Source organism: Salmo salar, chromosome ssa02 (genome assembly GCF_905237065.1).
Source record: "Salmo salar chromosome ssa02, Ssal_v3.1, whole genome shotgun sequence".
NCBI classification, from domain to species: Eukaryota; Metazoa; Chordata; class Actinopteri; order Salmoniformes; family Salmonidae; genus Salmo; species Salmo salar.
In genome coordinates, this window is record NC_059443.1 from 7,473,243 (window position 1) to 7,493,986 (window position 20,744).

General features: G+C 48.7%; 1 protein-coding gene across 4 annotated transcripts in view; it reads right to left on the reverse strand.

The window, feature by feature from the left end:
* The window catches only part of LOC106591355 (neurobeachin-like protein 2), a 147,842-nt gene that overhangs the window by 56,546 nt on the left and 70,552 nt on the right, over positions 1–20,744 (reverse strand). For all 4 annotated transcript variants that reach the window (XM_045696980.1, XM_045696978.1, XM_045696976.1 and 1 more), the window contains 7 exons: positions 16,644–16,803; positions 14,962–15,064; positions 13,435–13,588; positions 12,578–12,733; positions 7,931–8,090; positions 4,116–4,204; positions 1,425–1,603 (listed from right to left, as the gene is read on the reverse strand). In XM_045696980.1, the coding sequence (XP_045552936.1) occupies positions 1,425–1,603; positions 4,116–4,204; positions 7,931–8,090; positions 12,578–12,733; positions 13,435–13,588; positions 14,962–15,064; positions 16,644–16,803 (1,001 nt within the window). The remainder of the gene's footprint in view (positions 1–1,424; positions 1,604–4,115; positions 4,205–7,930; positions 8,091–12,577; positions 12,734–13,434; positions 13,589–14,961; positions 15,065–16,643; positions 16,804–20,744) is intronic.

Below are 20,744 nucleotides of genomic sequence, written 5' to 3' on the forward strand. Positions count from 1 at the left end.
ACTGATCTATAGCAGGGGTAAAGAGCTGAACACATGTTAACTGATCTATAGCAGGGGTAGAGCTGAACACATGTTAACTTATCTATAGCAGGGGTAGAGCTGAACACATGTTAACTGATCTATAGCAGGGGTAAAGAGCTGAACACATGTTAACTGATCTATAGCAGGGGTAAAGCTGAACACATGTTAACTGATCTATAGCAGGGGTAGAGCTGAACACATGTTAACTGATCTATAGCAGGGGTAGAGCTGAACACATGTTAACTGATCTATAGCAGGGGTAAAGAGCTGAACACATGTTAACTGATCTATAGCAGGGGTAAAGAGCTGAACACATGTTAACTGATATATAGCAGGGGTAGAGCTGAACACATGTTAACTGATCTATAGCAGGGGTAAAGAGCTGAACACATGTTAACTGATCTATAGCGGGGGTAAAGAGCTGAACACATGTTAACTGATCTATAGCAGGGGTAGTGCTGAACACATGTTAACTGATCTATAGCAGGGGTAGAGCTGAACACATGTTAACTGATCTATAGCAGGGGTAGAGCTGAACACATGTTAACTGATCTATAGCAGGGGTAGAGCTGAACACATGTTAACTGATCTATAGCAGGGGTAAAGAGCTGAACACATGTTAACTGATCTATAGCAGGGGTAGTGCTGAACACATGTTAACTGATCTATAGCAGGGGTAGAGCTGAACACATGTTAACTGATCTATAGCAGGGGTAGAGCTGAACACATGTTAACTGATCTATAGCAGGGGTAAAGAGCTGAACACATGTTAACTGATCTATAGCAGGGGTAGAGCTGAACACATGTTAACTGATCTATAGCAGGGGTAGTGCTGAACACATGTTAACTGATCTATAGCAGGGGTAGAGCTGAACACATGTTAACTGATCTATAGCAGGGGTAGAGCTGAACACATGTTAACTGATCTATAGCAGGGGTAGAGCTGAACACATGTTAACTGATCTATAGCAGGGGTAGAGCTGAACACATGTTAACTGATCTATAGCAGGGGTAAAGAGCTGAACACATGTTAACTGATCTATAGCAGGGGTAGTGCTGAACACATGTTAACTGATCTATAGCAGGGGTAGAGCTGAACACATGTTAACTGATCTATAGCAGGGGTAGAGCTGAACACATGTTAACTGATCTATAGCAGGGGTAGAGCTGAACACATGTTAACTGATCTATAGCAGGGGTAAAGCTGAACACATGTTAACTGATCTATAGCAGGGGTAAAGAGCTGAACACATGTTAACTGATCTATAGCAGGGGTAGAGCTGAATCCAGAAACTATCTTGTTCATTGTCCAGAAATATAAAATATCATTTAAGTTATTATTGATTCCCAACTTTTCGAATCGATACAGATTCCCTCAATCGACTAATGGAAGTCATCCCTACCTGAGAGGGGGGCGGGAGGAGGAGGGGTCCAGGGAGCTGTGGGTGCTGGAGCCTGCCAGGGAGGGACCACGAGACTCATAGGACTCCTTCATATAGAGCTTAGTTAACACATCCTGCCAGCCTGGCTGACGGGCCAGCTGACGAACATAGTCCTCATTGTCATAGATCAGGTAGAAGAGCTGGGAGATGGAGAGAGAGAGAGAGAGAGAGAGAGAGAGAGAGAGAGAGAGAGAGAGAGAAGCGATGGAGAGAGAGGGGGCATAAGGCGAGGGAGAGAGCAGGGGGAAAGAGAGAGAGGGAGAAGGGGAGAGAAAGATAAAAACAGGGAACAATCAAGCCTTTAGCTGCCCAATAGTCTATACCTGTAGCTGCCCTATAGTCTATACCTGTAGCTGCCCTATAGTCTATACCTTTAGCTGCCTTATAGTCTATACCTGTAGCTGCCCTATAGTCTATACCTGTAGCTGCCCTATAGTCTATACCTGTAGCTGCCCTATAGTCTATACCTGTAGCTGCCCTATAGTCTATACCTGTAGCTGCCCTATAGTCTATACCTTTAGCTGCCCTATAGTCTATACCTGTAGCTGCCCTATAGTCTATACCTGTAGCTGCCCTATAGTCTATACCTGTAGCTGCCCTATAGTCTATACCTTTAGCTGCCCTATAGTCTATACCTGTAGCTGCCCTATAGTCTATACCTTTAGCTGCCCTATAGTCTATACCTGTAGCTGCCCTATAGTCTATACCTGTAGCTGCCCTATAGTCTATACCTGTAGCTGCCCTATAGTCTATACCTTTAGCTGCCCTATAGTCTATACCTTTACCTTTAGCTGCCCAATAGTCTATACCTTTACCTTTAGCTGCCCTATAGTCTATACCTTTAGCTGCCCTATAGTCTATACCTTTACCTTTAGCTGCCCTATAGTCTATACCTTTAGCTGCCCTATAGTCTATACCTTTAGCTGCCCTATAGTCTATACCTTTAGCTGCCCAATAGTCTTTACCTTTAGCTGCCCTATAGTCTATACCTTTAGCTGCCCTATAGTCTATACCGTTATCTTTAGCTGCCCTATAGTCTATACCTTTAGCTGCCCTATAGTCTATACCTTTACCTTTAGCTGCCCTATAGTCTATACCTTTACCTTTAGCTGCCCTATAGTCTATACCTTTAGCTGCCCTATAGTCTATACCTTTAGCTGCCCAATAGTCTATACCTGTAGCTGCCCAATAGTCTATACCTTTAGCTGCCCTATAGTCTATACCTTTAGCTGCCCTATAGTCTATACCTTTAGCTGCCCTATAGTCTATACCTTTAGCTGCCCAATAGTCTATACCTTTAGCTGCCCTATAGTCTATACCTTTAGCTGCCCTATAGTCTATACCTTTACCTTTAGCTGCCCTATAGTCTATACCTTTACCTTTAGCTGCCCTATAGTCTATACCTTTAGCTGCCCTATAGTCTATACCTTTAGCTGCCCTATAGTCTATACCTTTAGCTGCCCAATAGTCTATACCTGTAGCTGCCCTATAGTCTATACCTTTAGCTGCCCTATAGTCTATACCTTTAGCTGCCCTATAGTCTATACCTTTAGCTGCCCAATAGTCTATACCTTTTGCTGCCCTATAGTCTATACCTTTAGCTGCCCTATAGTCTATACCTTTACCTTTAGCTGCCATATAGTCTATACCTTTAGCTGCCCTATAGTCTATACATTTAGCTGCCCTATAGTCTATACCTTTAGCTGCTCTATAGTCTATACCTGTAGCTGCCCTATAGTCTATACCTGTAGCTGCCCAATAGTCTATACCTTTAGCTGCCCAATAGTCTATACCTTTAGCTGCCCTATAGTCTATACCTTTAGCTGCCCTATAGTCTATACCTTTAGCTGCCCTATAGTCTATACCTTTAGCTGCCCTATAGTCTATACCTTTAGCTGCCCTATAGTCTATACCTTTAGCTGCCCAATAGTCTATACATGTAGCTGCCCTATAGTCTATACCTTTAGCTGCCCTATAGTCTATACCTTTAGCTGCCCTATAGTCTATACCTTTAGCTGTCCAATAGTCTATACCTTTAGCTGTCCAATAGTCTATACCTTTAGCTGCCCTATAGTCTATACCTTTAGCTGCCCTATAGTCTATACATGTAGCTGTCCAATAGTCTATACCTTTAGCTGCCCTATAGTCTATACCTTTAGCTGCCCTATAGTCTATACCTTTAGCTGCCCTATAGTCTATACCTTTAGCTGCCCAATAGTCTATACCGTTATCTTCAATTGTACTATACTTAGTAATGACCTGAGAGAATGTGAAGATATACAGTGGAGGGGAAAGAGGACAGTGGAGGGGAAAGAGGACTAAAAGGAGGGGAAAGAGGACTAGAGTAGGGGAAAGAGGACTAGAGTAGGGGAAAGAGAACTAGAGGAATGGAAAGAGGACTAGAGAAAGGGAAAGTGGACAAGTGGAGGGGAAAGAGGACTAGAGGAGGGGAAAGAGGAGAGGACTAGGGGAAAGAGGACTGGAGGAGGGGAAAGAGGACTAGAGGAGGGGAAAGAGGACTAGAGGAGGGGATAGAGGAGGGGAAAGAGGACTAGAGGTGGGGAAAGAGGACTAGAGGTGGGGAAAGAGGACTAGAGGAGGGGTTAACAGGATAGTGGAAGGGAAAGAAGATTAGTGTAGGTAGGGACTGACCTTGCGACAGACGTCCAGACGGACAGTGAGCTCAGCACGGTGGGACAGATGGACCACAGCCAGCAGGTCTCTGAAGTTAGGAGTGGCATCTACACAAAACAATGACAATCAGAAGTACACAGTAAAGTATATCCCCAATAGATATACATACTATAGGAACAACAAGGAGAGGGGTTATACACAGTAAAGTATACTGCTCAAAAAAATAAAGGGAACACTAAAATAACACATCCTAGATCTGAATGAATAAATTAATCTTATTAAATACTTTTTTCTTTACATAGTTGAATGTGCTGACAACAAAATCACACAAAAATAATCAATGGAAATCCAATTTATTAACCCATGGAGGTCTGGATTTGGAGTCACACTCAAAATTAAAGTGGAAAACCACACTACAGGCTGATCCAACTTTGATGTAATGTCCTTAAAACAAGTCAAAATGAGGCTCAGTAGTGTGTGTGGCCTCCATGTGCCTGTATGACCTCCCTACAACGCCTGGGCATGCTCCTGATGAGGTGGCGGACGGTCTCCTGAGGGATCTCCTCCCAGACCTGGACTAAAGCATCCGCCAACTCCTGGACAGTCTGTGGTGCAACGTGGCGTTGGTGGATGGAGCGAGACATGATGTCCCAGATGTACTCAATTGGATTCAGGTCTGGGGAACGGGCGGGCCAGTCCATAGCATCAATGCCTTCCTCTTGCAGGAACTGCTGACACACTCCAGCCACATGAGGTCTAGCATTGTCTCGCATTAGGAGGAACCCAGGGCCAACCGCACCAGCATATGGTCTCACAAGGGGTCTGAGGATCTCATCTCGGTATCTAATGGCAGTCAGGCTACCTCTGGCGAGCACATGGAGGGCTGTGGGGCCCCCCAAAGAAATGCCACCCCACACCATGACTGACCCACCGCCAAACCGGTCATGCTGGAGGATGTTGCAGGCAGCAGAACGTTCTCCACGGCGTCTCCAGACTCTGTCACATGTGCTCAGTGTGAACCTGCTTTCATCTGTGAAGAGCACAGGGCGCCAGTGGCGAATTTGCCAATCTTGGTGTTCTCTGGCAAATGCCAAACGTCCTGCACGGTGTTGGGCTGTAAGCACAATCCCCACCTGTGGACGTCGGGCCCTCATACCACCCTCATGGAGTCTGTTTCTGACCGTTTGAGCAGACACATGCACATTTGTGGCCTGCTGGAGGTCATTTTGCAGGGCTCTGGCAGTGCTCCTCCTGCTCCTCCTTGCACAAAGGCGGAGGTAGCGGTCCTGCTGCTGGGTTGTTGCCCTCCTACGGCCTCCTCCACGTCTCCTGATGTACTGGCCTGTCTCCTGGTAGCGCTTCCATGCTCTGGACACTACGCTGACAGACACAGCAAACCTTCTTGCCACAGCTCGCATTGATGTGCCATCCTGGATGAGCTGCACTACCTGAGCCACTTGTGTGGGTTGTAGACTCCATCTCATGCTACCACTAGAGTGAAAGCACCGCCAGCATTCAAAAGTGACCAAAACATCAGCCTGGAAGCATAGGAACTGAGAAGTGGTCTGTGGTCCCCACCTGCAGAACCACTCCTTTATTGGGGGTGTCTTGCTAATTGCCTATAATTTCCACCTGTTGTCTATTCCATTTGCACAACAGCATGTGAAATTTACTGTCAATCAGTGTCGCTTCCTAAGTGGACAGTTTGATTTCACAGAAGTGTGATTGACTTGGAGTTACATTGTGTTGTTTAAGTGTTCCCTTTATTTTTTTGAGCAGTGTATATACCCTATAGACATACAGTTGAAGTCGGAAGTTTACATGCACTAAGTTGACTGTACATACAAACAGTTTGGAAAATTCCAGAAAATGATGTCATGGCTTTAGAAGCTTCTGATAGGCTAAATGACATCACTTGAGTCAATTGGAGGTGTACCTGTTGATGTATTTCAAGGCCTACCTTCAAACTCAGTGCCTCTTTGCTTGACGTCATGGGAAAATCAAAAGAAATCAGCCAAGACCTCAGAAAACAAATTGTGGACCTCCACAAGTCTGGTTCATCCTTGGGAGCAATTTCGAAACGCCTGAAGGTACCACGTTCATCTGTACAAACAATAGTACGCAAGTATAAACACCATGGGACCACACAGCCGTTATACCGCTCAGGAAGGAGACGCGTTCTGTCTCCTAGAGATGAACGTACGTTGGTGCGAAAAGTGCAAATCAATCCCAGAACAACAGCAAAGGACCTTCTGAAGATGCTGGAGGAAACAGGTACAAAAGTATCTATATCCACAGTAAAACGAGTCCTATATCGACATAACCTGAAAGGCCGCTCAGCAAGGAAGAAGCCACTGCTCCAAAACCGCCATAAAAAAGCCTGACTACGGTTTGCAACTGCACACAGGGACAAAGATCGTACTTTTTGGAGAAATGTCCTCTGGTCTGATGAAACAAAAATAGAACTGTTTGGCCATAATGACCATTGTTATGTTTGGAGGAAAAAGGGGAGGCTTGCAAGCTGAAGAACACCATCCCAACCGTGAAGCACGGGGGTGGCAGCATCATGTTGTGGGAGTGCTTTGCTGCAGGAGGGACTGGTGCACTTCACAAAATAGATGGCATCATGAGGGAGGAAAATTATGTGGATATATTGAAGCAACATCTCAAGACATCAGTCAGGAAGTTAAAGCTTGGTCGCAAATGGGTCTTCCAAATGGACAATGACCCCAAGCATACTTCCAAAGTTGTGGCAAAATGGCTTAAGGACAACAAAGTCAAGGTATTGGAGTGGCCATCACAAAGCCCTGACCTCAATCCTATAGAAAATTTGTGGGCAGAACTGAAAAAGCGTGTGCGAGCAAGGAGGCCTACAAACCTGACTCAGTTACACCAGCTCTGTCAGGAGGAATGGGCCAAAATGAACCCAACTTATTGTGGTAAGGTTGTGGAAGGCTACCCAAAATGTTTGACCCAAGTTAAACAATTTAAAAGGCAATGCTACCAAATACTAATTGAGTGTATGTAAACTTTTGACCCACTGGGAATGTGATGAAAGAAATAAAAGCTGAAATAAATCAATCTCTCTACTATTATTCTGACATTTCACATTCTTAAAATAAAGTGGTGATCCCAACTGACCTAAAACTATCATTTTTACTAGGATTAAATGTCAGAAATTGTGAAAAACTGAGTTTAAATGTATATGGCTAAGGTTTATGTAACTTCCGACTTCAACTGTACATACTATAGGAACAACAAGAAGAGGGGTTATACACAGTAAAATATATCCTCTATAGATATACATACTATAGGAACAACAAGGAGAGTGTTTATACACAGTAAAATATATCCTCTATAGATATACATACTATAGGAACAACAAGGTTATAGTTGAGACTGTTTCATGTTGACATTTCAGCTCTAAAGCCTTTCTGAAGACTAGCCATCAATACAAGAATAAAACGCATTGTAAAAGGATGACTGTACAGGAACACAGGACAAAAACAGACCTGGCATTTTTATGAATTTTTTTAATTTAACCTTTATTTAACTAGGTAGGCCAGTTGAGAACAAGTTCTCATTTACAACTGCGACCTGGCCAAGATAAAGCAAAGCAGTGCGACAAAAACAACAACACAGAGTTGTTGGCACCCAAATAGCACCCTAGTCCCTATATAGTGCACTACTTTTGGCCAAAGCCCTATGAGAACCCTAGTCCCTATATAGAGCACTACTTTTGACAGGGCACTATGGGCCTTAGTAGTTTACTAGACTGTATAAAGGGAATAGGGCTCCATTTGGGACATGAGCAGAGGCTATATGAGGCCTACCTGTAGCGAGCACCTGCTCATACAGACAGCGCACGGTGGTCATGGTTACGGGGACGTCTCCTAGGAAACAGACAAGACCCAGGTATCCAAAATCCTTCAACTTGACACGTTGCTTGGCGCGCTCAGACACTCGTTCACTCTTCAGGATCTTGTACAGAACCTGCGTCAACGACCAAGGAGGAGAGCAGGAGATTTGTGTTTGATGAGATTTCAACAACACTGACCTACGGCTCAGATAAACTAGGAAAGATGGGGAGATTGTGTATTGAGTGTATGACTAGGTAAAACTCTGAACATAGAATGGCTATAGTTGCAGTATCTTCGGTAAATTCCCCAACATGCACCGGTTAGTGTGATGTGGTGGTAGTGTGATGTGGTGGTGGTGTGATGGTGGTGTGATGTGGTGGTGGTGTGGTGTGGTGGTAGTGTGATGTGATGGGGGGTGTGATGTGGTGGTGGTGGTGTGATGTGGTGGTGGTAGAGTGATGTGGTGGTGGTAGAGTGATGTGGTGGTGGTAGAGTGATGTGGTGGTGGTGGTGTGATGTGGTGGTAGTGTGATGTGGTGGTGGTGGTAGTGTGATGTGGTGGTGGTGTGGTGTGGTGTGGTGGTGGTAGTGTGATGTGGTGGTGGTGGTAGTGTGATGTGGTGGTGGTGTGGTGTGGTGTGGTGGTGGTTTGATGTGGTGGTGGTAGTGTGATGTGGTGGTGGTGGTGTGATGTGGTGGTGGTGTGATGTGGTGGTGGTGTGATGTGGAGGTGGTAGTGTGATGGTGGTAGTGTGATGTGGTGGTGGTGGTAGTGATGTGGTGGTGGTGGTAGTGATGTGGTGGTGGTGTGATGTAGTGGTGGTGTGGTGGTAGTGTGATGTGGTGGTAGTGTGATGTGGTGGTGGTGTGATGTGGTGGTGGTGTGATGTGGAGGTGGTAGTGTGATGGTGGTAGTGTGATGTGGTGGTGGTAGTGTGATGTGGTAGTGGTGTGATGTGGTGGTGGTGTGATGTGGTGGTGGTAGTGTGATGTGGTAGTGGTGTGATGTGGTGGTGGTGTGATGTGGTGTGGTGGTGGTGTGGTGTGGTGGTGGTAGTGTGATGTGGTAGTGTGATGTGGTGGTAGTGTGATGTGGTGGTGGTAGTGTGATGTGGTGGTGGTAGTGTGATGTGGTAGTGTGGTGTGGTGGTAGTGTGATGTGGTGGTGGTGTGATGTGGTGGTAGTGTGATGTGGTGGTAGTGTGATGTGGTGGTGGTGGTGTGATGTGGTGGTGGTGGTGTGATGTGGTGGTGGTGGTGTGATGTGGTGGTGGTGTGGTGGTGTGATGTGGTGGTGGTGGTGTGGTGGTGGTGTGATGTGGTGGTGGTGGTGTGATGTGGTGGTGGTGGTGTGATGTGGTGGTGGTGGTGTGATGTGGTGGTGGTAGTGTGATGTGGTGGTGGTAGTGTGATGTGGTTGTGTGATGTGGTAGTGTGATGTGGTGGTGGTGTGATGTGGTGATGTGCTGGTGGTGTGGTGGTAGTGTGATGTGGTGGTGGTGTGATGTGGTGGTGGTAGTGTGATGTGGTGGTGTGATGTGGTGGTGGTGTGATGTGGTGGTGGTGTGATGTGGTGGTGGTGTGATGGTGGTGGTGTGATGGTGGTGGTGTGATGGTGGTGGTGTGATGTGGTGGTGCGATGTGGTGGTGATGGTAGTGTGATGTGGTGGTGGTGTGTGGTGGTGGTGGTGTGATGTGGTGGTAGTGGTGTGATGGTGGTGTGATGTGGTGGTGGTGGTGCAATGTGGTGGTGGTAGTGTGATGTGGTGGTGGTGTGATGTGGTGGTGGTGGTAGTGTGATATGGTGGTGGTGGTGGTAGTGTGATGTGGGGGTGGTAGTGTGATATGGTGGTGGTGGTGTGATGTGGTGGTGGTAGTGTGATATGGTGGTGGTAGTGTGATGTGGTGGTGGTGTGATGTGGTGGTGGTGTGATGCGGTGTGATGGTGATGTGGTGGTGGTGGTGGTGCGATGTGGTGGTGGTTGTGCGATGTGGTGGTTGTGCGATGTGGTGGTGGTAGTGTGATAAGGTGGTGGTGGTAGTGTGATAAGGTGGTGGTGGTAGTGTGATGTGGTGGTGGTAGTGTGATATGGTGGTGGTGGTAGTGTGATGTGGTGGTGGTGGTAGTGTGATGTGGTGGTGGTAGTGTGATGTGGTGGTGGTAGTGTGATATGGTGGTGGTGGTAGTGTGATGTGGTGGTGGTGGTAGTGTGATGTGGTGGTGGTAGTGTGATGTGGTGGTGGTAGTGTGATGTGGTGGTGGTGGTGTGATATGATGGTGGTGGTAGTGTGATGTGGTGGTGGTGGTGTGGTGGTGGTGGTAGTGTGATATGATGGTGGTGGTAGTGTGATGTGGTGGTGGTAGTGTGATGTGGTGGTGGTGGTGGTGTGATGTGGTAGTGTGATGTGGTGGTGGTGATGGTGGTAGTGTGATGTGGTGGTGGTGATGGTGGTAGTGTGATGTGGTGGTGGTAGTGTAATGGTGGTGGTGGTGGTGTGATGTGGTGGTAGTGTGATGTGGTGGTGGTGGTAGTGTGGTGGTGGTAGTGTGATGTGGTGGTGGTGTGATGTGGTGGTGGTGTGATGTGGTGTGATGGTGGTGTGATGTGGTGGTGGTGGTGCGATGTGGTGGTGGTTGTGCGATGTGGTGGTGGTAGTGTGATATGGTGGTGGTAGTGTGATATGGTGGTGGTAGTGTGATGTGGTGGTGGTGGTAGTGTGATATGGTGGTGGTGTGATGTGGTGGTGGTAGTGTGATGTGGTGGTGGTAGTGTGATATGGTGGGGGTGGTAGTGTGATGTGGTGGTGGTGGTGGTGTGATGTGGTGGTGGTAGTGTGATATGGTGGTGGTAGTGTGATGTGGTGGTGGTGTGATGTGGTGGTGGTAGTGTGATGTGGTGGTGGTAGTGTGATGTGGTGGTGTGATGTGGTGGTGGTAGTGTGATGTGGTGGTGGTGTGATGTGGTGGTGGTGTGATATGATGGTGGTGGTAGTGTGATGTGGTGGTGGTGGTAGTGTGATGTGGTGGTGGTGGTGGTGTGATGTGGTGGTGGTGGTAGTGTGATGTGGTGGTGGTGGTGTGATGTGGTGGTGGTGGTAGTGTGATGTGGTGGTGGTGGTAGTGTGATGTGGTGGTGGTGTGATGTGGTGTGATGGTGGTGTGATGTGGTGGTGGTGGTGCGATGTGGTGGTGGTTGTGCGATGTGGTGGTGGTAGTGTGATATGGTGGTGGTGTGATGTGGTGGTGGTAGTGTGATATGGTGGTGGTCGTAGTGTGATATGGTGGTGGTGTGATGTGATGGTGGTGTGATGTGGTGGTGGTGGTGATGTGGTGGTGGTGGTGGTGTGATGTGGTGGTGGTAGTGTGATGTGGTGGTGGTAGTGTGATGTGGTGGTGGTAGTGTGATGTGGTGGTGGTGGTGTGATGTGGTGGTGGTGGTAGTGTGATGTGGTGGTGGTGTGATGTGGTGGTGGTGGTAGTGTGATGTGGTGGTGGTAGTGTGATGTGGTGGTGGTAGTGTGATGTGGTGGTGGTGTGATGTGGTGGTGGTGTGATGTGTTGGTGGTGTGATGTGTTGGTGGTGGTGGTGGTGGTGATAGTGTGATGTGGTGGTAGTGTGATGTGGTGGTGGTGGTAGTGTGATGTGGTGGTGGTGGTAGTGTGATGTGGTGGTGGTGGTGGTGTGATGTGGTGGTGGTGGTAGTGTGATGTGGTGGTGGTAGTGTGATGTGGTGGTGGTAGTGTGATGTGGTGGTAGTGTGATGTGGTGGTGGTAGTGTGATGTGATGTGGTGGTAGTGTGATGTGATGTGGTGGTGGTGTGATGTGGTGGTGGTGGTAGTGTGATGTGGTGGTGGTGGTAGTGTGATGTGGTGGTGGTGGTGGTAGTGTGATGTGGTGGTGGTGATGGTGGTAGTGTGATGTGGTGGTGGAAGTGTAATGGTGGTGGTGGTGGTGTGATGTGGTGGTGGTGGTGTGATGTGGTGGTGGTGGTAGTGTGGTGTGGTGGTGGTAGTGTGATGTGTTGGTGGTGGTAGGGTGATGTGGTGGTGGTAGTGTGATGTGGTGGTGGTGGTAGTGTGATGTGGTGGTGGTAGTGTGATGTGGTGGTGGTGGTAGTGTGATGGTGGTGGTGGTGGTAGTGTGATGGTGGTGGTGGTGGTAGTGTGATGGTGGTGGTGGTAGTGTGGTGGTGGGATATGGTGGTGGTGGTAGTGTGATGTGGTGGTAGTGTGATGTGGTGGTGGTGGTAGTGTGATGTGGTGGTGGTGGTAGTGTGATGTGGTGGTGGTAGTGTGATGTGGTGGTGGTAGTGTGATGTGGTGGTGGTGGTAGTGTGATGTGGTGGTGGTGGTAGTGTGATGTGGTGGTGGTGGTGGTGTGATGTGGTGGTGGTGGTGTGATGTGATGTGGTGGTGGTGGTAGTGTGGTGTGGTGGTGGTGGTAGTGTGATGTGGTGGTGGTAGTGTGATGTGGTAGTGGTGGTAGTGTGATGTGGTGGTGGTAGTGTGATGTGGTGGTGGTAGTGTGATGTGGTGGTGGTGGTAGTGTGATGTGGTGGTGGTAGTGTGATGTGGTGGTGGTAGTGTAATGGTGGTGTGATGCAGCAGACTGACTCACCCTGAAGACTCTCTCCCTGACCTCGTCTCCAAAGCTGGGTTTGAGCAGCAGACAGTAGAGCTGTTCTACTCCCCACTCCAACAGTACAGCCTGGACCTGCTCTCTGGGAGGGCTGCTCCTCAACAGACTGTAAACCACATCTAATGCACTCACCACCTGATGGAGAGAGAGAGAGGAGGGAGAGGGAGGGGTGGAGAGAGAGAGAGAGGAGGGAGAGGGGGGGTGGAGAGAGAGAGAGAGAGAGAGAGAGAGGGAAGGGAGGGGTGGAGAGAGAGAGAGAGAGGGGAGGGAGGGGGAGAGGTGGAGAGAGAGAGAGAGAGAGAGAGAGAGAGAGAGAGAGGGGGAGAGGTGGAGAGAGCAAGAGGAGGGAGGGGGAGAGCGAGGGGTGGAGAGAGCGAGAGGAGGGAGGGGGAGAGTAAGTGATTGGGATGAATATAGGGAGTGGAGAGAGAAAGAGGGTAAGAGAGGGGTAGGGTGGAGAGGGGTGGGGAGAGAGAGTGAGTGGGGGAGAAAAGAGGACAGTGAGAGTAAGTGATGGGAGTAGAAATAGAGAGATAGAGGTGGGAGGTTGAGAAGAGGGGACGTAGAGGTGGGAGGTTGAGAAGAGGGGACGTAGAGGTGGGAGGTTGAGAAGAGGGGACGTAGAGGTGGGAGGTTGAGAAGAGGGGACGTAGAGGTGGGAGGTTGAGAAGAGGGGACGTAGAGGTGGGAGGTTGAGAAGAGGGGACGTAGAGGTGGGAGGTTGAGAGGGAGGAGACATGTGAGCGGAATTATAGGGTTCAAGAAAGGACAGGGTTTGATCCAAAAACTCTCTGAATAAAGACAAGGAGTAAGCATGTCTACGTTAGCTTGCGTACCTGCTGCTCCTCTCCTATAGCCAGTGTGTAGGCCAAGATGCTGTGGAGCTCTTCAGGAGTAGGACACTTGAGGAGGAAGTCTCTCAGCAGAGAGAACAGAGAGATCTGAACAGTCTGCTTTTCATCAGACAGAGGACTGCCATCTTTCTCCACACTGAGAGCACACAGGCACACAGAGATGAACAAATCAGATGATGTACATATGGAGGCATACAAACAACAGTGACATCTACATGTACATACATCTATCATGCATTTTTTGCCATCTACATGGAGGCTATCATTTTTAAGAAGCATAGATAAGTCACAATTCACCATTTGTGTCATTAAGATGATGACTACCATAGTAAAGGGTTGTTGAGGTACCTGTAGTGTAAAGGGTTGTTGAGGTACCTGTAGTGTAAAGGGTTGTTGAGGTACCTGTAGTGTAAAGGGTTGTTGAGGTACCTGTAGTGTAAAGGGTTGTTGAGGTACCTGTAGTGTAAAGGGTTGTTGAGGTACCTGTAGTGTAAAGGGTTGTTGAGGTACCTGTAGTGTAAAGGGGTGTTGAGGTACCTGTAGTGTAAAGGGTTGTTGAGGTACCTGTAGTGTAAAGGGTTGTTGAGGTACCTGTAGTGTAAAGGGTTGTTGAGGTACCTGTAGTGTAAAGGGTTGTTGAGGTACCTGTAGTGTAAAGGGTTGTTGAGGTACCTGTAGTGTAAAGGGTTGATGAGGTACCTGTAGTGTAAAGGGTTGTTGAGGTACCTGTAGTGTAAAGGGTTGTTGAGGTACCTGTAGTGTAAAGGGGTGTTGAGGTACCTGTAGTGTAAAGGGTTGTTGAGGTACCTGTAGTGTAAAGGGTTGTTGAGGTACCTGTAGTGTAAAGGGTTGTTGAGGTACCTGTAGTGTAAAGGGTTGTTGAGGTACCTGTAGTGTAAAGGGTTGTTGAGGTACCTGTAGTGTAAAGGGTTGTTGAGGTACCTGTAGTGTAAAGGGTTGTTGAGGTACCTGTAGTGTAAAGGGTTGTTGAGGTACCTGTAGTGTAAAGGGTTGTTGAGGTACCTGTAGTGTAAAGGGTTGTTGAGGTACCTGTAGTGTAAAGGGGTGTTGAGGTACCTGTAGTGTAAAGGGTTGTTGAGGTACCTGTAGTGTAAAGGGTTGTTGAGGTACCTGTAGTGTAAAGGGTTGATGAGGTACCTGTAGTGTAAAGGGTTGTTGAGGTACCTGTAGTGTAAAGGGTTGTTGAGGTACCTGTAGTGTAAAGGGTTGTTGAGGTACCTGTAGTGTAAAGGGTTGTTGAGGTACCTGTAGTGTAAAGGGTTGTTGAGGTACCTGTAGTGTAAAGGGTTGTTGAGGTACCTGTAGTGTAAAGGGTTGTTGAGGTACCTGTAGTGTAAAGGGTTGTTGAGGTACCTGTAGTGTAAAGGGTTGTTGAGGTACCTGTAGTGTAAAGGGTTGTTGAGGTACCTGTAGTGTAAAGGGTTGTTGAGGTACCTGTAGTGTAAAGGGTTGTTGAGGTACCTGTAGTGTAAAGGGTTGTTGAGGTACCTGTAGTGTGTCCGTATGGTATCCAGGATGTACTGCACTCCATATTTCTTCCTCATGCGCTGCTTCCCGTCCTTGATCACCGACGACAGGTACTGGACATGGCCTTCACAGACAACACATCAATATGAGGTACTGGACATGGCCTTCACAGACAACACATCAATATGAGGTACTGGACATGGCCTTCACAGACAACACATCAATATGAGGTACTGGACATGGCCTTCACAGACAACACATCAATATGAGGTACTGGACATGGCCTTCACAGACAACACATCAATATGAGGTACTGGACATGGCCTTCACAGACCACACATCAATATAAGGTACTAGACACGGCATTCAGACAACACATCAATAGGAGGTACTGGACATGGCCTTCACAGACAACACATCACACACATTGGCTGTGTCCCGAATGGCACCCTATTCCCTATTTAAGGCACTACCAAAAGTAGTGGTGCACTTTATAGGGAATAAGGTGCTATTTAGGACACAAGTCCTTCACTTCTATGTTATTGACAATGCAGTCTGAAAATGTACCACTGGAAAACAGCATTAATTTATATGATGTCACGAGTACAGACTTACATCCTGGAGGGCATTGATTCATACAGTATCAGTGGGTAATAGCTATGATAATATATTCCATCTGTACCAAAGGGTTATGTCTCAGGCTGTCTCTAGAAGTCCCTGGGCTACACGCATATGAAAGTGGCAGAGTTAGCTTTGACAGAGCCGACCAAAGTCTGTTGATACTGGGATAGTCTTGCACACTGTAGGGACGCCACGCTAGACATAACCCTCCCAGATCTGTTTGTGCTTTAGCCAACAACTGCTCTGATGTTCAAAGGCCTACAGAACTGGCAACCAGGCTACAGTGGCTGACTGCTCTTACCCAGACACACAGCGAAGTGGCTGCTGCTCCAGATGTGGAAGTCTACTGGCTACCAGGTTATAGTGGCTGACTGCTCTTACCCAGACACACAGCGAAGTGGCCGCTGCTCCAGATGTGGAAGTCTACTGGCTACCAGGTTATAGTGGCTGACTGCTCTTACCCAGACACACAGCAAAGTGGCTGCTGCTCCAGATGTGGAAGTCTACTGGCTACCAGGCTATAGTGGCTGACTGCTCTTACCCAGACACACAGCGAATGGCTGCTCCTCCAGATGTGGAAGTCTACTGGCTACCAGGCTATAGTGGCTGACTGCTCTTACCCAGACACACAGCGAATGGCTGCTCCTCCAGATGTGGAAGTCTACTGGCTACCAGGCTATAGTGGCTGACTGCTCTTACCCAGACACACAGCGAAGTGGCTGCTCCTCCAGATGTGGAAGTCTACTGGCTACCAGGCTATAGTGGCTGACTGCTCTTACCCAGACACACAGCAAAGTGGCTGCTGCTCCAGATGCGGAAGTCTACTGGCTACCAGGCTATAGTGGCTGACTGCTCTTACCCAGACACACAGCGAAGTGGCTGCTGGCCAGATGTGGAAGTCTACTGGCTACCAGGCTATAGTGGCTGACTGCTCTTACCCAGACACACAGCGAAGTGGCTGCTGCTCCAGATGCGGAAGTCTACTGGCTACAGTGGCTGAATGCTCTTACCCAGACACACAGTGAAGTGGCTGCTGCTCCAGATGTGGAAGTCTACTGGCTACAGTGGCTGACTGCTCTTACCCAGACACACAGCGAAGTGGCTGCTGCTCCAGATGCGGAAGTCAAATAGCAGGTGTTGGTAGAGCTGCAGGAGCAACGGACTGTTCTCCTCACTGGATACCTGCTCCAACAGGAACTGACACGCCATCAGAACAGACATATCCATCATACTACCTGGGACCTAGGAGAAAGAGATGGGAGAGGGAGAGAGAGATGGGGAGGGAGAGAGACGGGGAGGGAGAGAGAGAGACGGGGAGGGAGAGAGAGAGACGGGGAGGGAGAGAGAGAGAGAGAGAGAGAGAGAGAGAGAGAGAGAGAGAGATGGGGGAGGGTAGAGAGACGGGGAGGGAGAGAGAGAGACGGGGAGGGAGAGAGAGAGACGGGGAGGGAGAGAGGGGAGGGAGAGAGAGAGAGACGGGGAGAGAGAGAGATGGGGAGGGTAGAGAGACGGGGAGGGAGAGAGAGAGAGATGGGGGAGGGAGAGAGGGGAGGGAGAGAGAGAGAGACGGGGAGAGAGAGAGAGACGGAGGAGGGAGAGAGAGAGAGAGACGGGGAGGGAGAGAGAGAGAGACGGGGAGGGAGAGAGAGAGACGGGGAGGGAGAGAGAGAGCGAGACGGGGAGGGAGAGAGAGAGCGAGACGGGGAGGGAGAGAGAGAGCGAGACGGGGAGGGAGAGAGAGAGACGGGGAGGGAGAGAAAGAGAGAGACGGGGAGAGAGAGAGAGACGGGGAGAGAGAGAGAGACGGGGAGAGAGAGAGAGAGAGAGACACGGGGAGAGAGAGAGAGACGGGGGAGGGAGAGAGAGAGACGGGGGAGGGAGAGAAAGAGAGAGACGGGGGAGAGAGAGAGAGACGGGGGAGAGAGAGAGAGACGGGGGAGAGAGAGAGAGAGAGAGAGACACGGGGAGAGAGAGAGAGACGGGGGAGGGAGAGAGAGACGGGGAGGGAGAGAGATGGGGGAGGAAGAGAGAGATGAGATTGTCTACTTTCGCAGAAATGTGCTTCTCATAACATGCTCCATGTAACACGACAAGAGTAGAAGATTAAAAAGGGAGACAAGATGTACAAGTGTTTGTACTGTTTATCTGTCCTACTGTACTACAGTACTGTAGGATGATGATGGCTCTGGTCTGGACATTAGCTACTACAGTAATGTAGGATGATGATGCTCTGGTCTGGACATTAGCTACTACAGTACTGTAGGATGATGACGCTCTGGTCTGGACATTAGCTACTACAGTACCGTAGGATGATGATGCTCTGGTCTGGACATTAGCTACTACAGTACTGTAGGATGATGATGCTCTGGTCTGGACATTAGCTACTACAGTACTGTAGGATGATGATGCTCTGGTCTGGACATTAGCTACTACAGTACTGTAGGATGATGATGGCTCTGGTCTGGACATTAGCTACTACAGTACTGTAGGATGATGATGCTCTGGTCTGAACATTAGCTACTACAGTACTGTAGGATGATGATGCTCTGGTCTGGACATTAGCTACTACAATACCGTAGAATGATGATGGCTCTGGTCTGGACATTAGCTACTACAGTACTGTAGGAAGATGATGCTCTGGTCTGGACATTAGCTACTATGGATACACATCTACACACAATAACATGACCCAGGTTTTAACTGCTACTTAAATCTAAGTCATTCCCATTGTTTACTGACAGTACCCTAGTGAACATGGCTCCTATAATGGGACAGTACCCTAGTGAGCATGGCTCCTATAATGGGACAGTACCCTAGTGAACATGGCTCCTATAATGGGACAGTACCCTAGTGAACATGGCTCCTATAATGGGACAGTACCCTAGTGAACATGGCTCCTATAACGGGACAGTACCTTAGTGAGCATGGCTCCTATAATGGGCCAGTACCCTAGTGAACATGGCTCCTATAACGGGACAGTACCCTAGTGAGCATGGCTCCTATAATGGGTCAGTACCCTAGTGAACATGGCTCCTATAATGGGACAGTACCCTAGTGAACATGGCTCCTATAACGGGACAGTACCCTAGTGAACATGGCTCCTATAACGGGCCAGTATCCTAGTGAACATGGCTCCTATAACGGGCCAGTACCCTAGTGAGCATGGCTCCTATAACGGGCCAGTATCCTAGTGAACATGGCTCCTATAACGGGCCAGTACCTTAGTGAACATGGCTCCTATAATGGGCCAGTATCTTAGTGAATTTGGCTCCTATAACGGGCCAGTACCTTAGTGAACATGGCTCCTATAATGGGCCAGTATCTTAGTGAACATGGCTCCTATAACGGGCCAGTACCCTAGTGAGCATGGCTCCTATAATGGGCCAGTATCCTAGTGAACATGGCTCCTATAACGGGCCAGTACCTTAGTGAGCATGGCTCCTATAACGGGCCAGTATCCTAGTGAACATGGCTCCTATAACGGGCCAGTACCTTAGTGAACATGGCTCCTATAATGGGCCAGTATCTTAGTGAGCATGGCTCCTATAACGGGCCAGTACCTTAGTGAGCATGGCTCCTATAATGGGCCAGTATCCTAGTGAACATGGCTCCTATAACGGGCCAGTACCTTAGTGAGCATGGCTCCTATAATGGGCCAGTACCCTAGTGAACATGGCTCCTATAATGGGCCAGTATCCTAGTGAACATGGCTCCTATAACGGGCCAGTACCTTAGTGAGCATGGCTCCTATAATGGGCCAGTACCCTAGTGAACATGGCTCCTATAACGGGCCAGTACCCTAGTGAACATGGCTCCTATAATGGGCCAGTACCTTAGTGAGCATGGCTCCTATAATGGGCCAGTATCTTAGTGAGCATGGCTCCTATAACGGGCCAGTACCTTAGTGAGCATGGCTCCTATAATGGGCCAGTATCCTAGTGAACATGGCTCCTATAACGGGCCAGTACCTTAGTGAGCATGGCTCCTATAATGGGCCAGTACCCTAGTGAACATGGCTCCTATAATGGGCCAGTATCCTAGTGAACATGGCTCCTATAACGGGCCAGTACCTTAGTGAGCATGGCTCCTATAATGGGCCAGTACCCTAGTGAACATGGCTCCTATAACGGGCCAGTACCCTAGTGAACATGGCTCCTATAATGGGCCAGTACCTTAGTGAGCATGGCTCCTATAACGGGCCAGTACCTTAGTGAGCATGGCTCCTATAATGGGCCAGTACCTTAGTGAGCATGGCTCCTATAATGGGCCAGTACCTTAGTGAGCATGGCTCCTATAACGGGTCAGTACCTTAGTGAACATGGCTCCTATAACGGGCCAGTACCCTAGTGAACATGGCTCCTATAATGGGCCAGTACCTTAGTGAGCATGGCTCCTATAATGGGCCAGTACCTTAGTGAGCATGGCTCCTATAACGGGTCAGTACCTTAGTGAGCATGGCTCCTATAACGGGCCAGTACCTTAGTGAGCATGGCTCCTATAACGGGTCAGTACCTTAGTGAGCGTGGCTCCTATAATGCTGGGTCAGTACCTTAGTGAGCATGGCTCCTATAATGGGCCAGTACCTTAGTGAGCATGGCTCCTATAACGGGCCAGTACCTTAGTGAGCATGGCTCCTATAACGGGTCAGTACCTTAGTGAGCATGGCTCCTATAATGCTGGGCCAGTACCTTAGTGAGCATGGCTCCTATAACGGGCCAGTACCTTAGTGAGCATGGCTCCTATAGTGGGCCAGTACCTTAGTGAACATGGCTCCTATAACGGGCCAGTACCTTAGTGAGCATGGCTCCTATAATGCTGGGTCAGTACCTTAGTGAGCATGGTTCCTATAACGGGCCAGTACCTTAGTGAGCATGGCTCCTATAACGGGCCAGTACCTTAGTGAACATGGCTCCTATAACGGGCCAGTACCCTAGTGAACATGGCTCCTATAGTGGGCCAGTACCCTAGTGAGCATGGCTCCTATAACGGGTCAGTACCCTAGTGAACATGGCTCCTATAATGCTGGGTCAGTACCTTAGTGAGCATGGCTCCTATAACGGGCCAGTACCTTAGTGAGCATGGCTCCTATAACGGGTCAGTACCTTAGTGAGCATGGCTCCTATAACGGGCCAGTACCTTAGTGAGCATGGCTCCTATAACGGGCCAGTACCTTAGTGAGCATG